Genomic DNA, 15,555 nt, shown 5'->3' on the forward strand with positions numbered 1-15,555 from the left:
CCGCAGACCCACAGCTTGCCTCGCTGACCCTGGTGAGGTTCGGAGCCATCGGGAAGCCCACACTTTCGGGCTCAAAATAGGGATTAGCCAAAAAACTGCCTGTTAACTACCTGTTAATTGGCACTAATCCCCTTCCCGCCTCGAGGAGACGGGACCCAGCGCGGGTCGGCTACCCGCCTCCTGGGAAGATGGCACGGAGGCGGGTTGGGGGCGGGATGGGTACCTGCTCCCAGATTCTGCCATTTTCCTGGCAGTCCCGCCTCCATACCCGCCTCCCCAGGGCTGGGAAAATCGCCCCCAGAGAGTAGGGATAGTGGGTGTAATAGAGCCACCTGGTGGACTACTGATGTATATAATAATAAAGCCATATGCAGTACAGTTCTTACCGGAAGCCATGTTGTGCTCTGTTGTATATATATGCTGTGTCTCAAGATATCACAGCATTTGCAACGAGGATGGGATTGCGGATTCCCTAACTGAAATTTTTGTTGGAGGATAATCCTGCCAACCGACGGAGGGACTGTTAGAGGTTCTTCATTTTGCAGAAAAACTTAAAAATCCCGGGCGGTAAATATCGAGCACACGTGGCTGAACTGTCAGCATTGCAGAGTCCAGATGGCCGTGCCTATGGGAATAATAGGGTGCTTGGGTGAGTTCCATCGCAACTGAGAGACTTTCAGAGCGCATGTGGAGTGGCTAGAAATGTTTTTCACCACGAATAATATTGTCGAAGTTCCCGATGATGTAAACCGTAACCGGGCAGTTTTAGAAATTAAATGGGCTATTTTTTTGACTGAAGCAGGCCCCGAGATGTATGAAACTCTGGAAAAAGTTGCTTGTTCCTGCCAAGCTGAAAGGACACGTCACTAAAGGCGATCCTAACCAAGTTAGAACAGCACTACAGTCCTGAGCCCCTGGAAAATGCTGAAAGTTATCGTTTTGGAACACGTGATCAATTAAATGACGAGGGGATCAGTGAGTACATTGTAGTTTTGAAAAAGCTATTTTTAACTGTCATTTTGGAAACTTTCAGGACCGAGCTTTGTGTGACCACTTTGTTTGTGGGTTGAAAAATGAACGTATCAGAAGTAAATTGTTGACAACCCCTAACTTGACTTTTGACTTAGCTTGTCAGGCAGCTATTTCGATGGATATGGACCGATACTCCCGAGAGTTTTGTGCCATTTCCAGTCGTCAGACAACCGAGGTGAATCGGCTGCAGGCTAAAAGTAAAAGGCAGTTGGGTCCCAAGGCCTCAGCAACTGGCCAAGGTAACAGTGCATTGAAGTTGTGCTATCGGTGCCTGGGACAACACATCGCTCAAAGCTGTCCGTATGTGAAGGCAGATTGTTTCAACTGCAAGAAAACTGGGCATCTTGCGAAGTAGTGCCAACAGAAGAGTAAACCGACTGGCAATACTAGAAGTAGAAATCGGCAGACACTACATACCATTGAAGAGGAGCAGCAGGACGAGGAGTTTCTGGAGATTCACGTCATCAGGAGCACAAAGGTATCTAACAGCGATTTGCGAGGTATCGTCATCCAAGTAGATGTCACAGGAACCAGGATACCCATGGAAATCGAAACTGGTGCATCCGTGAGCGTAGTACCGGAATCACTATATCCGCCAAGTTGCGTGATTATTGACTAGAGAAATCGAAGGTAGAGCTGCGAGGCTACTCAGGAGAGCAAATCCCTGTAGTAGGAAGTGTCACCATACCAGGGAAATACAAGGATCAGTGTCAGAGCTTGCCTCTCAGAGTAGTGGCAGGAGACAAGCCTGCCTTGATAGGTAGAAATTGGTTGGGGTCACTGAAGCTGGATTGGAATGAGATTTTTCGCACGGAAGCGAAATTTGCATCGAAAGATGATGTCATCAAGCAGTATCCGAAGGTGTTCAGTGAAACGGGCAGTCCAATCCAAGACTTCAAGGCGAGTGTCAGAGTGCAGAAGGACGCAAGACCAGTTTACTGCAAACCACATCCCGTACCATAGGCACTCAAGGAGGAAGTTGAACAAGAACTCAAATGACTAGAAACTGAGAACATTATCTCTAAGGTAGATCTGAGTAATTGGGCTACACACATTGTTGTTGTACCTAAATCAGATGGTAAGGTAAGTTTGTGTGGTGATTATAAGGTAACCGTAAACCAGGTTCTAGAGTGTAATCTACCCAATATGTTGCCAAATGCGAAAGATTTGTTCACAAAGCTGACAGGTGGCCAGATCTTTTCGAGGTTAGATTTAACAAACGCCTACCTACAACTTGAGTTAGATGAAGAGTCCAAGTCATGCTTGACTATAAATACTCACCGAGGCCTATATCAGTTCAATAGGCTACCATTTGGAGTGTCTTCTGCCCCCGACATATTCCAGGGGGTGATGAACCAAATTTTGCAAGGGATTGAAGGGGTAGTGTATTATTTGGATGACATACTCATTTCAGCACCAAACAGGCAAATCTATGATGAGGTGTTGAATGAAGTGCTCAAACGGCTAAAGAAGCACGGAGTATGAGTGACAGCTCACAAGTGTGAGTTGTTTCAAAACTCAGTGGAGTACTTAGGGCACAGAGTAAACAAAGATGGTTTACATTCAACCAAGGGAAAAGCTGGATGCAATCAGAAATGCACCCACTCCAAGAATGTCTCTGAACTTCGATCAATTATTACGGGAAGTTCCTCCCAAACTTGGCTACATTGTTAAATTCACTGAATGAGCTGTTGAGAAAACAGATCCCTTGGAAGTGGTCAAAAGAGTGCGACACAGCATTCAAAGAGTGTAAAAGCCAGTGAGTAGATAGTACCATGTTAGTTCACTATGTTGTATCTAAGGAGATCAAGCTAACGTGTGACACCTCTCCGTACGGAGTTGGGGCAGTGATCTCTCATGTACTAGATAGTGGGGAGGAGAGACCAATTGCTTTTGCTTCACGCACTCCCCGTGCCAGTGAGCGGAATTATGCACAGATCAAAAGAGAAGCTTTGTTATTGATTTTTGGGGTCAAGAAGTTTCACAAATACTTGTTTAGTCATAAGTTTACCATAGTTACTGACCATAAGCCCCTGACATCAATCCTCCATCCAAAGTCCCCAGTTCCAACCTTAGCTGCAGCCCAAATGCAGAGATGGGCTTTGATTTTGTCAGCGTATACATATGACATTGAGTACAGACGATCAGCTGATCACAGTAATCCAGGTTGCCTTCCCCATCACAAGTTACACCCAATAAGGAAGAAGTGTTCTATTTCTCATACACTGATGAGCTGCCAGTCACAGCTGAAGAGATTGGTAGGGCAACCAAACGTGACCCAATTGTGTCAAAGGTGTATGATTACATAGCAAATGGATGGCCAAACCAGGTATCAGAGGAAGATATCCATCTATACTTCGTTTGTAGGAATGAACTGTCAGTGGATAAAGATTATATCATGTGGGGAGCAAGAGTGGTTATCCCAAATAGGTTCAGGTCTAAATTGTTAGGAGAACTTCATGACCAGCACCTGGGAATGTGCTTGACCAAGAGCTTTGCACGCAGTTACTTATGGTGGCCAGGTTTAGATAAAGAGATAGAGTACATGGTCAGTCAGTGTACAACATTTCAATCAGTGAGCAAGAAACCACCATCAGTACCATTACAGCCATGGAAATGGCCTCCCAGAGTGTGGCAAAGGTTACATGTAGATTTTGCTGAGCTAGAAGGGCAGCAATTGTTCATAGTGATAGTCACTTGAAGTGGGTAGAGGTGTTTCCGATGCGGATAATAACAACAAGCAAAACACTAGGCAATTTGCGAAGATTGTTTTCTTCATACGGCCTCCCAGAAGAAATTGTGTCTGATAATGGCCCGCAATTTTGTTCAGAAGGGTTCATGAGCAGAAACGGTGTGAAACATACCAAAGTTCCACCATACCACCCTGCTTCAAATGGTGCAGCAGAGCGCACAGTACAAATTGTCAAACGTGCCCTCATCGAGCAAATATTGGATCCAAATCCAAAGAAACGTCAGTTGTCGTTGGACCACAAACTGGCAAATTTTCTGATTACCTCTCGGAATACTCCTCATACCACTACTGGTAGAAAACCAGCAGAATTGTTTCTCAAATGACAGCCACGAACCAGGTTCTCGTTGTTAAAGCCAAACTTGGCACAATTCGTAGAAGAGAAACAATCAAGGCAGAAAGAGAGTCATGATAAAGGTACAGTTAGAGAGAGAAGTGTAAAGTTGAACCAGAAGGTTAGCGTGAAGAACCATCACCATAAATGGTTAAAGTGGTTACCAGGAAGAGTAGTGAGGATATGTGGCCCTCGCACATATTTGGTCAGGATGTTTGATCATGGAAAGGTTAGGTTTGTTCACATTGAGCATATCTTACCTACAGATGTGGAAGGAGTTGAAAGCTGGGATGATTCAATTTATTCTGATGAGTCAGATGGTCGTGTTACAAGTAGAGTACCAGTAGCAAATCCTACATCAGACGTACCAGAAACAAGTCCAAGATAAAGTCAGAATTTAAGTCTGAGCCCGAGTCAGGCAGACAAACAGTCTGAAAGTGTAGAGAGTCCAAATGTAGATCAAGGTCAGCCCCTGGAGAAAAAATTTCCGCAGGCTCAGCCTAGAATAAGTCAAAGTCCTACAACAAGATCTGAAAGTTCTGTTCAAGAAAGAAGGCATCCTCTTCGAAACAGAAAACCAGTGGTTAAGTTTAATCCGTAAATATGGAAAATAAGTTAATGGGGGAAAAATTGGGTTGCTTTGCGCCTAATTTTTAGGTAAGTTGCTCTTGTACAATTCAGAGAGCATGATAACTGAAGCAAAGCAACTAGCGCCCAGGCGCTGCGCTGCCGACGCCTCCCGCGAAATTCAGCGGGAGGTTAGCGGTGGCACTAACCATTAGCGCCCTGCGCCGCTGTGCCGCTGGCGATGACGTCATCGCCGTACGCAGCGCCCCAACCATGATCTTCGAGAGTGCCCCCTGACTTACCGCCGGACGCTATGTCCGACGGGGTCAGGGGGGCCTACTTGCGGCCGGGGCGGCGCTATTTAAAGGAGAGGTGTGGGGTGGCCATTTTTGTTGCTAGCCGCCTGCCAGCACCTGCCTCCACTCCCATCCCCGGCCTCCTTACCCACCCCCACCGCGGAGTGCCGGCTGCGTTCCAGGATCCCGGCACTTCTCTTGAGTGCCAAGCTCTTTTGCTGCCACTTCCGATCCCCGGGGGCCCAGCTGCGCCCTGGGTCACGCTGCGTAAGGCCCCTCCCCTTTAAGAAGGGGAGGAAGGCCTGCAATACCGCGGCATGTAGCGCCGCAATATTTCCTCGGAGCACCTCAAGAGGGAGGCGGGGCGCTTCCAGTAGCGCCCCGCTTCCCTCTTGGGGCGCAACCACTCAATTTCAGTCGCGGAGGCACTAATTGTAGCGCCCCCAGCAAAGTTAGCGCCCCAAAGGGGGCACGACTCAATTTTTAGCCCCATATCTTTTGTTTGTGTTACAGAATTCTATAGTAGAATTTGGAAACATAAAATTGAGAAATGTATACCAAGAGTTGTGTATACCATGTAAGTCATGCACAATGATTATTTGCTATGATTAACTTCTTCAATAAGGAGGGAGAAGTGTAATAGAGCCACCTGGTTGACTACTGATGCATATATTAATAAAGCCATGTGCAGTACAGTTCTTACCGGAAGCCATGTTGTGTTGTTGTATATAGGCTGTGTCTCAAAATATCACAGTGGGTATGTACTCAAGTTGGAAGGAAGTGATTAGTGGTGTCCCACAAGGATCTGTGCTGGGGCATCAAGTATTCACTATACTTATTAATGACTTAGATAACACAATAGATAATCCAAGCTGCTGATCTCACAAAGATTGGTGGTGCAGTAGGTAGTGTAGATGGGAGCATAAAATTACAAAGAGACATTGGGGGGCAATTTTGCCAGCCCTGGGGAGGCGGGTATGAAGGCGGGACTGCCGGGAAAATGGCAGAATTTGGGGGCGGGTGCCATCCCGCACCGGGTCCCGTCTCCTTGGAAGCGGGAAGAGATTAAAGCCTATTGACTGCCTGTAACAGGCAGAAAATAGGATTATCCCTTTTTGCCCTCACATGTGCGGGTTTCTCGAAGGCTCCAAAACCCGCCAGCTCAGCGAGGTGAGGATTGGGTCTGCGGGGATTGGGGGGGGGGGGTGCAAACGTGTGGTGTGAAGGTAAGTGATGGGTGCAAGAGTGTAGAGGTGAGTATCTGAGGTAAGTGCAAAGTGTTTTTAAAAGTGTACTTACCTTTGTTTCTTCCTGCAGGCTTCAGTCGGTGGGTATGCGGAGAGTCTCGGACCTCCGTGTTGGGAATGACAGATGGCCGCTGCATTCTCAGATGCAACAACCATCTCAATTCTGTTAAAGAAAGAAGTTTGATGGGGTTTTGTATTCAAGACCTCATCAAACTGCAGAGAATGTCAGTGTTTCACAGCTTCGCAGAGCTGTCAAACGATGACAATTCATCTGTCAAAAATTGCTGACAGATGAAACGTCATACGTTGACGTGCTCTGCAACTGGCTTTCCCTTAATTGGCCTGCTGAGCCCGCTGGGCGAGCTTAACAAGGTCAATCAAGGGAAAATAGTGTGGGTTGGCCACAAATCGATGGAGGTGGGACAACGACCTGACAAGCAGCAGTCCCGCCTCCCAGTCACAAAACCGCCCTCATTGATAGATTAAAAGAATGGGCAAAACTGTGGCAGATGGATTTCAACGCGGATAAATGTGAGGTTATCCACTTTGGACCGAAAAAGGAGAGCTCCAAATATTTAAATGTTGAAAAGCTAGGAGTGGTGGAGGTCCAAGGAGATTTAGGAGTCCATGTAGACAGATCACGAAAATGTAAGTCAGTTACAAAAAAAAATCAAAAATGCTAAGGGAATGTTAGCCTTTCTAACTAGAGGGCTAGACTATAAAGGGGAGGAAGTTTTGCTACAAAGCCCTGGTTCGACCACATCCGGAGTACTGTGGACAGTTCTAGGCACTGCACTGTAAAAAGGATACAGGAAACTCTTTTTTATCCGGCACCGAAGGGACCGGCGTGGTGCCGGTTTATCAAAAAGTCCGGATTACAGAGAGGTATAGTAAAAGGTACGAGGGCCCCGTACACGGCCACAGATCCAGGCGTCCCTGTTGCATAGCAACAGGTGCAGGAACCCCGGTTACACGGCCACAGATCCAGGAACGGCCACTAATATGAAGTAAAACTTACCTGAACCTACTCCTGAATTTTGCCGGTTAACAGAGATTTCCGGTTATTTAGCTGCCGGCAAATCGAGAGTTTCCTGTATATTGGCCTTGGAAGGAGTGCAGCGCATATTCACCAGAATGTTACCAGGACTCCAAGGGTTAGATTATGAGGAGAGATTACATAAACTAGGCTTGTAGTCCCTGGAATATAGAAGGTTATGGGGTGATTTGATTGAAGTTTTTAGGATTTTGAAAGGAATTGATGGGGTAGACGGAGAGAAACTTTTTCCGCTGGTGGGGGGAGTCTAGGACAAGGGGTCATAACCTTAAAATCAGAGCCAGGCCATTCAGGAGAGAAGTTAGGAAGCACTTCTTGATGCAAAGGGTGGTAGAAGTGTGGAACCCTCTCCCACAAGAAGCAGTAGATGCCAGCTCAATTAATAATTTTAAATCTGAGATGGATAGATTTTTGCCAGACTAGGGTATAAAAGGCTATGGAGCCAAGGCAGGTGGATGCAGTTAAGATACAGATCAGCCATGTTCTCACTGAATGGCGGACCAGGCTCGAGGGGCTGAATGGCCTCCTCCTGTTCCTATTACAATAATAAAAAGCTACTTCTGACCTTCGTGTAGCTTTATTACAATAATACTGAGAGTTTCAGTGTCACAGTGCATGTGCTGAATACATACAATGCCAGCCAACCCAGAGAGACAAGTTCTGCCAATGCACTTTTTGAAAAAGGTAATCTGCATGCAAACTACCACAGGGGAATACATAGTAAACTCTGCGTTTTACCAAAAAATTAGCAGACTTAAATCATCACGCATTGCTTCTTTGCCATAAGGTAACCAACAATTAGTATCTCCATGTTAGATTGTTGACTTGGATACCTGAAGTTAAAATTTGTGTCCCTGGGCAGTCTTTTGCCACACAGAACTATCGGGCATTAATAGCAACAAGTGAGAACTATAAACTGCATGATTCTGTGGCTCTGCAAGTTAAGCTTGTTTCTGCATTATCTGTTCTCAGCGAAAGTGTATTTTTTTTTATATAACACAAGCTGGAAGTTCAAAGGGTTTGGCTGGGTGTAGAAATCAATTAATTGCTCTTTTCATCTTGTCTTAGCAAAGATCCCTCCCAGAACATGCTGACAAAGCAGACCATGACAACCAGCCCCTGAAGGTCCCTTATCTCTTCCAACATGCATCCCAGACAATGAAAGATGGGTTGGGAGAATATTGCAAAAGCTGTAGCATAATCTCGGGGTACTAACGAGGCTGTTCATGGAAAACAAATGAGTATTTATGTAGTTGTAAGAACTCATGACACCGCAGTGCAGCCGTGTGAAACACATCCAGAAAAGGCTTTTGTAACCCACGCACCTCTCCTGAAGATGCTGACTCATTCTACTGTAGGGTTTAAGCTGGTACCAACTGCCCCCGGTAGCTTATGCAAGTGACTGTGTTGAATCTAGATATTGAGTATCAGCAGTCTGTTCAACCACAGGAGAAGCACAGATAAGTGGAATCCATCTGACGTAAGAAAACTACTCGGCACTTGGTCTGAGTATTAAACAAGGCTTTAATCAACTGTTTTTCAACATGGAGATCTAGTTGTGTCCTTCACTAGTTCCTGTTAAAGAATGTCCTGAGCAAGCTGGGCCCCATGCCCGAGTATTTATACTCTCCCTGGACAGCGCCACCAGCAGGCCACCCAGTATTACTTCATAAGTCATTTCCGCATGAATGACAAGATTCATGTCACCATCCTCACCCATACATTTCCGAGCAAGTGGTCACGAAATAACAATTATAATCATAGAATCAATCAAACAGCACAGGAGGCCGCCATTCGGCCCACCGTGCCTGTGCCGGCCCTTTGAAAGAGCTATCCAATTAGTTCCACTCCCCCCTGCTCTTTCCCCGTAGCCCTGTAAATGAAAAGGGGGAATCCTGTGTGATTTCCGCCCCCCCCCGTCCCCCGTCCTTGGTCCAGGGCACTGAGATCAATTGTAGCACGCCTACCACCAACCTGAAGGAGATCAGTCAAGTAAGTACAGAGCAGGAGATTGAACCTGGGACCTCCACTGCTTAGTAGCACGCAGACTGGCGCACCTAAACCACCAAACCAGTGGGGGAAACTAAATGCATTGACACGGCAAGCTTAGTGTTGGTGGGAAGCAATTTCAGCTTCGTACCAGCACTCAACTGGAAGTGCAAGTTCAGATTTAGGGCCCAACAAATGATAGAACAAAGTGGTGCGAGACTTCTGGAGGCAGTACTCTCACTGAGGTGTTTAAGATGACTAAAGGAGTTGATAGGGTAGACGGAGAAACTATTTCCTCTGGTGGAGGAGTCCAGAACAAGGGGGCATAACCTTAAAATTAGAGCCAGGCTGTTCGGCGGTGGGGGGTGCTGTCAGGAAGCACTTCTTCACACAAAGGCTAATGGAAATCTGGAAATCTCTCCCCCAAAAAGCTATTTCATCAATTGAAAATTTCTGAACTGAAATCGATAGATATTTGTGAGGCAAGTGCATGAAGGGTTAGGGAACCAAGGAGGGTAGATGCAGTTGAGATACAGATCAGCCATGATCTCACTGAATGGCAGGACAGGTTCGACAGGCTGAGTGGCCTACTCATGTTCCTATGACAGTTCTGGGCATGCAGGTATCCAGATATGTGCAGAGCTATCCCTAAACAGGTCCCAGCCAGGCAATATTGCCTGGTGGGGCCTTGAACTGCAACGACCAGTCTCAGTGTAAATGCGTGCAGAGTAAGTGATAACTCTGTGTCTGTACTGAGGCCGAATTCAACAGTATGCCTTAAACCACCTTCATTCATTTTTTTTCTTGTTCCCTTCACTGGCTCAGAGGACAGATGTGTTTGGCTCCTGATGCCGCTCTACAATAGAACAGTCACAAACAGAAACTCAACATCCGGAGGACCGCTAGTCCGATGGCACGTCCTACCCCATTGTGGCATAGCATGTGCGTCACTGCCTTACGCCTCCCCCACCCCCCCCCTCCACCGCCCCGCCGCCAGACCACTGCAGTAAGATATTTCTATATGGTGGCACAGTAGATGCAGCGCCAATTGGGAGATCAGATTTCAAAACTACAGTACCTAGACTCAGATTTTCTCATGAATTTGCCAGTGGAATTTTTGCCAAAGTTCCTGCTCCTGATCACGACACAGCAGCCCCTACTGTGACACTGAATGTTTAGATACTGGAGGCGGAGACAGGATTGGGCTTATTTGTGAGGTCCTCCACAGTTGGATAGCTTTTGCCGCTCATTTTAGATTGGGAAAAGAAAGCTAGCAGTTAAAGACATGGCTTGGGTAGCCCTGGCTGACCAGGTCCTGGCTGACCTGCTCCAGTTGTTCTATGGTTCCCAGGTGTTGCCTGATCTCTTTACTTTGTTCCTTTGTTGTAACTTCCAGATGTCGGAGCTGCTTCTTTATCTGTGCCACAGTCTCTTTGCTCTGCGGCTCACGGGACGTGAGGTCACTCAGTTCCACTTTCAGCTCAGCTACTTGCTGGTTTAGCGTTGTGACCTCAGATTCTTTTCCCTGTCAAATAAAACAGAAAAAAAAACTGCATTCACTCTCTTGGTAACATCAATATCTGGAACTCTCTGCTGAATTACTTGTGTGTTCAAGAGACAATGGCCCTGAAATTAGGATCGGGAGCTTGCCGCGCGTGCAAGTCCCCGATGTGCACTTACCCGGCGCGCTGACATTTCAATCCTGGCCCGCATTGCATTTCCTCTCACTGGCCCGCTTGAGGTCCTGCTGCGCTGTGCGTGCGTGACCCAGCGGCGTACTTAGTGCGATGAGCCGGCTGGGATCACGTGAGCACAGGGCAACCAATGGGAGGTTGCAAAAGTTCATTCATGAGTTTGAGAGTAAGAGCTGTCAAGCTCATGAAAACTCCTGGCCCCAAAACACTACTTAAACTTGAAAGAAAATTTAAAAAAAACATTGCACTACTTAAATGAACCATAAATAACTGTAAAAAACTATTTTAAACAATCATTTTAAAATTTGAAAAAATTATTATATAAAAAATCGGGGCTAAAACTAAACTTACCTTACTGTAAATTCTTTAAAAATAATAAACCTGTGGGAAAAAAAATTATAAATTGTATTAATAGACCACTTACCTGTAAAACTAAGTACTTACGTGTGGTTTTTCAATGCGTAAAAACCGGATGCCTTTACACATGCGCAACACTCTAAAAATAAAGGAAATCCAAGTCGCACGCGCTGCCTGTGTAGTCGCACGCGTTCAGCCTCTTAACCCCTTGGGTCAGAGGAGAGGAAATGCCGGTTTTCCCCGCATGCGCTGTGCATGCTGAAAACCGGCAATTCCTCCGGGCACACGCGTGAGTACCCCGTCCGTACTCACACGTTGGGAGAGGAATTACTGGGCCATTATTATTCATTGCTAGGAGCAGAGAAATCAAAGGTCCCGCCAAACCATGCAGCCCCATTCCCTTATTGAGAGGGTAGACAAGGGAACTGCACAACCAGGCATCTTATATGAACTTACTGAACAGTGTCAGCTGTGGCTCAGTTGGTAGCACCCTCGCCTGAGTCAGAAGGTTGTGGGTTCCAGTGGAATAGTCCCACTCCAGAGACTTAAGCACACAAAATCCAGGCTGACACTGAGGGAATGCTGCACTGTCGGAGGTGCCGTCTTTCGGATGAGACGTTACACCGAGGCCCCCCGTCTGCTCTCTCAGGTGGATGTAAGAGATCCCATGGCACTATTTCGAGGAAGAGCAGGGAAGTTCTCCCTGGTGTCCTGGCCAATATTTATCCCTAAACCAACATCACTAAAACAGATTATCTGGTCATTATCACATTGCAGTATGTGGGCGCCTTCTGTGCGCAAATTGGCTGCCTCGTTTCCTACATTACAACAGTGACTACACTTCAAAAAGTACTTCATTGGCTGTGAAGCGCTTTGGGTCATCCAGCTATAATGAAAGGTGCTATAGAAATGCAAGTCTTTTTTTCTTTTCTTACAGTCGTTCTGCAAGTACAGAGTAAGGAGGGTGGCCTAGTTTGGCTCTCCTTCTGATTCTCTCTGTCGGTTATGATTCTCTCACATCCACTCCACGCATGATCAAGTGGAAGAAAATCACAGATGTGGATTTTGACATATTGACACACAGTCCCCACCGCTTGCAGTGGGCGAGTTGATGTTAGCACAATTTACCTGCTATAAGCGATAGACAGTAAAACCAATCTCCCATTCATTATATAAAAACTGACCACCAGTGCCTCATGTTTGAGCAGAACATGTAGGGGTAGAAATTCCTCTCGGGGCGGTGGCACAAAGCGGGTGATGTCGGATTGGCCGCCAGTTATACGCCGCGCCCGATATTCAGTTTCACTGCAGTCAATGGGAGTAAATATCAGGAGTGGCGTATAATGGGTGACCAAACCGACACTGCCCGCTTCGCCCCACCGCCCGAGACCAATTTCTACCCCGTACAGTTTAAACCAAGCAACCGTAAACCACCAAAGGTATTTTTGTTCACCTTCATGCATCCTAGGAGTACAGGAACAAGGCTGTCTTGCTGCAGTTGTACAGGGCCTTGGTGAGACCACACCTTGAGTATTGTGTGCAGTTTTGGTCGCCTTATCTGAGGAAGGATATTCTTGCCATGGAGGGAGTGCAGCGAAGATTCACCAGACTGATACCTGGGATGGCAGGAATGACGTATGAGGAGAGATTGGGTCGATTGGGCTTATATTCGCTGGAGTTTAGAAGAATGAGAGGGATCTCATTGAAATTTATAAAATTCTGACAGGACTAGACAGACTAGATGCAGGAAGGATGTTCCCGATGGTCGGGGAGTCCAGAACCAGGGGTCACAGTCTAAGCCATTTAGGACAGAAATGAGGAGGAATTTCTTTACCCAGAGAGTGGTGAACCTGTGGAACTCTCTACCACAGAAGGCAGTAGAGGCCAATTCATTAAATATATTCAAGAAGGAGTTGGATATATTTCTTAAGGCTAAAGGGATCATGGGATATGGGGAGAAGGCAGGGACAGGGTACTGAATTTGGATGATCAGCCAGGATCTCATTGAATGGCGGAGCATGCTCGAGGGGCTGAATGGCCTACTCCTGCTCCTATCTTCTATGTTTCTATGTTTCTATAGTGGCCAGATCAAGGAATTTCAGGATATATGTTCCCGTTTACAAGCAGCGGTCCAGCTTTTGTAACATGCAAGACTCACCGACTCTTTTAAATCTTTTTATCCCTGATATCTTTGTTTCTGCAACTACACAACTCCAGTTAAACTCGGAACAGCTCGTCACAGAAATCCCCAGGATACAAAAGATGGCCATCGCACGGATAGAGGGGTGTTGTGAAGCGGTGTATAAATCGGTAAATACAGGGGATTAACGAGGTGCAAAGAACTTATTGAACTGTCCAAAATGGCCAGCTCGCTTACTTGGTTTTAAGCAACACCTTTGCAATTGACTCCTATGGTCCTGGCAAATGGTTAGCGCTGTCTGCCTGATATAGGCGGCTGCCTGTGATAAGTGCGGATGGTGCAAGTGGTGGGGACTGTATTTCACTGCTGCTCGTGTCACTCACTTGTCCGCTCATGTAAGTTAGGAATCTGAGGCAGCTGCACTGTAACAAGTGCACGGGTGGCACACATCAACGGCCATCGCACCATGTCACAATCTGCCATTTTCTCCCCCTCTTTTACGCATGCACGCCATGCCAACTGGAAGCCAAGGACCTCTTCAGAGGCAATAATTTCCCACACCTTTTGTAAGCATCAGGGCAGGCCCCAAGGATTTTTTTTGTGCAGGACAGTTTGTATGATTGTTACTGCTGATTGACCAGCAGCCTGTTTGGAGAAGATGGGAGGGGCCCAGGTGTTCGTGATGGACAGGAGATTCCAGCCAAGCCTACAAACTGATTACGGGAGAATGTCTGAGCAGACAGAGTTCTCTGGGAAACAATGGGCCCGAGTAGATGGCTCATACGGTGACGGGCAGAAGATGGAGGGCCATTGTAAATTAATGGGAAACCACTTAACCCGGGATCAGGTGAGAAGTGCAGCCCATCATCTGCCATTAACACCAGCACCTAGATGGGATAGCTCCGAAAGGCGGGAAACCAGACAAAGAAGGGTAATTAAAAAGACATCACTGCACTACACAGACCTTAATGAACTTTTAGGGTATAAGAGAAGGCAGCTTTGGCCATTCTCGCTCTCTCTCGTTTGCCCTCGCCTTCGCGTGCCCTCATCTCTGAACCAAGAACCGAGCACTCCGTCCGAGACGGAGAGAAGAAACCACCACGAGCGACAAGAGCCTCGCCTTGCTCTTCGACTGTAGGAACGAACCTCGAAACTGGGACTTGGATACTGCATCAGCGATATGGAACCAGGAGACACGTTCTACACAGGGAAGCAGCGAGCAAAAAAACGGACAATCGGGGTGAGCATTGTCCAAGCCCACGCATCCTTAAGACCACCGGTACTGTGTGAGGGGGTGTTGTGTGTCCCAACCAATCCAGAGGGGCTTCGTGGGGAGATTCTGTGTGTATTATATGGGGTTTGTGGGCCAAGTCCATGTTATACTCTGTATAGCAACACAGTGTGATTTTAGGCATCTTAATACGAGACAGGGGCCTGTTCAACGGGCCAAGTTGTATTGTTGTACTGTTTGTTTTACACCACCAGGCATTTTACGTACTGGAGGCGGGTGTGTGTGTTAATCTTATTAAACACCGTACGGTTGAGTCTGAAAAGCTTGTCTGTGTTCCAATCCTGTTCACCGTAATTCCTGTCATCTAGAACCAAGTAGGAGGGGTGATTCGAACTACCAAGGCAAGCCACCTACACTTTTTCTGGTGGCCTGTTTCTGAGCAGCAGTGTGTTGGCGGTCCTGCCCACCCTCTTAACTAGTGACTGCACATGGAGACCCAAGGAAGGGAAAGAAGCGAAAAGTGCCTTAGTAAATAAAGGACAAATGAAGTACAGCTCACAGCAGTTAGAAAAATGCTGTTCAACCAGGAGTTGCATACATAGGTCATATGGCATACATCAAACTCAGGCGGCATGTGCATTTGTGTTCTGCACTCATGATGACGTATCTGTAGATATCTTGAGATTCAGGCTGCTGGAACGTTTACAGGAATGACAGTGTAATCTGTGCCTCACCTGCAGATTCTGCTGTGTCCGATAAAGTTCTGTCCTCAACATTTGGTTTTCCTGTGACACCTTCTCACGAAGGATCTTCTCAAAGGCAGCCTCCCCAAGAGCTTGCGCCAGCTCCTTGTCAAACCTTGCCA

At 46.8% G+C, this 15,555-nt stretch overlaps 1 protein-coding gene across 1 annotated transcript in view; it reads right to left on the minus strand.

Annotated features, from left to right (window-relative positions):
* LOC147103587 (unconventional myosin-XVIIIb-like) overlaps positions 1-15,555 on the minus strand; it is a 409,691-nt gene that overhangs the window by 133,799 nt on the left and 260,337 nt on the right. Inside the window, exons 32-33 of the mRNA XM_085962172.1 lie at positions 15,425-15,548; positions 10,593-10,793 (exon numbers count right to left, since the gene is read on the minus strand). Coding sequence (XP_085818298.1) covers positions 10,593-10,793; positions 15,425-15,548 — 325 coding nt within the window. The remainder of the gene's footprint in view (positions 1-10,592; positions 10,794-15,424; positions 15,549-15,555) is intronic.

Source organism: Somniosus microcephalus, chromosome 19, assembly GCF_052327205.1.
Source record: "Somniosus microcephalus isolate GS21.2 chromosome 19, FLI_Smic_1.0, whole genome shotgun sequence".
In the NCBI taxonomy this organism is placed as follows: domain Eukaryota; kingdom Metazoa; phylum Chordata; class Chondrichthyes; order Squaliformes; family Somniosidae; genus Somniosus; species Somniosus microcephalus.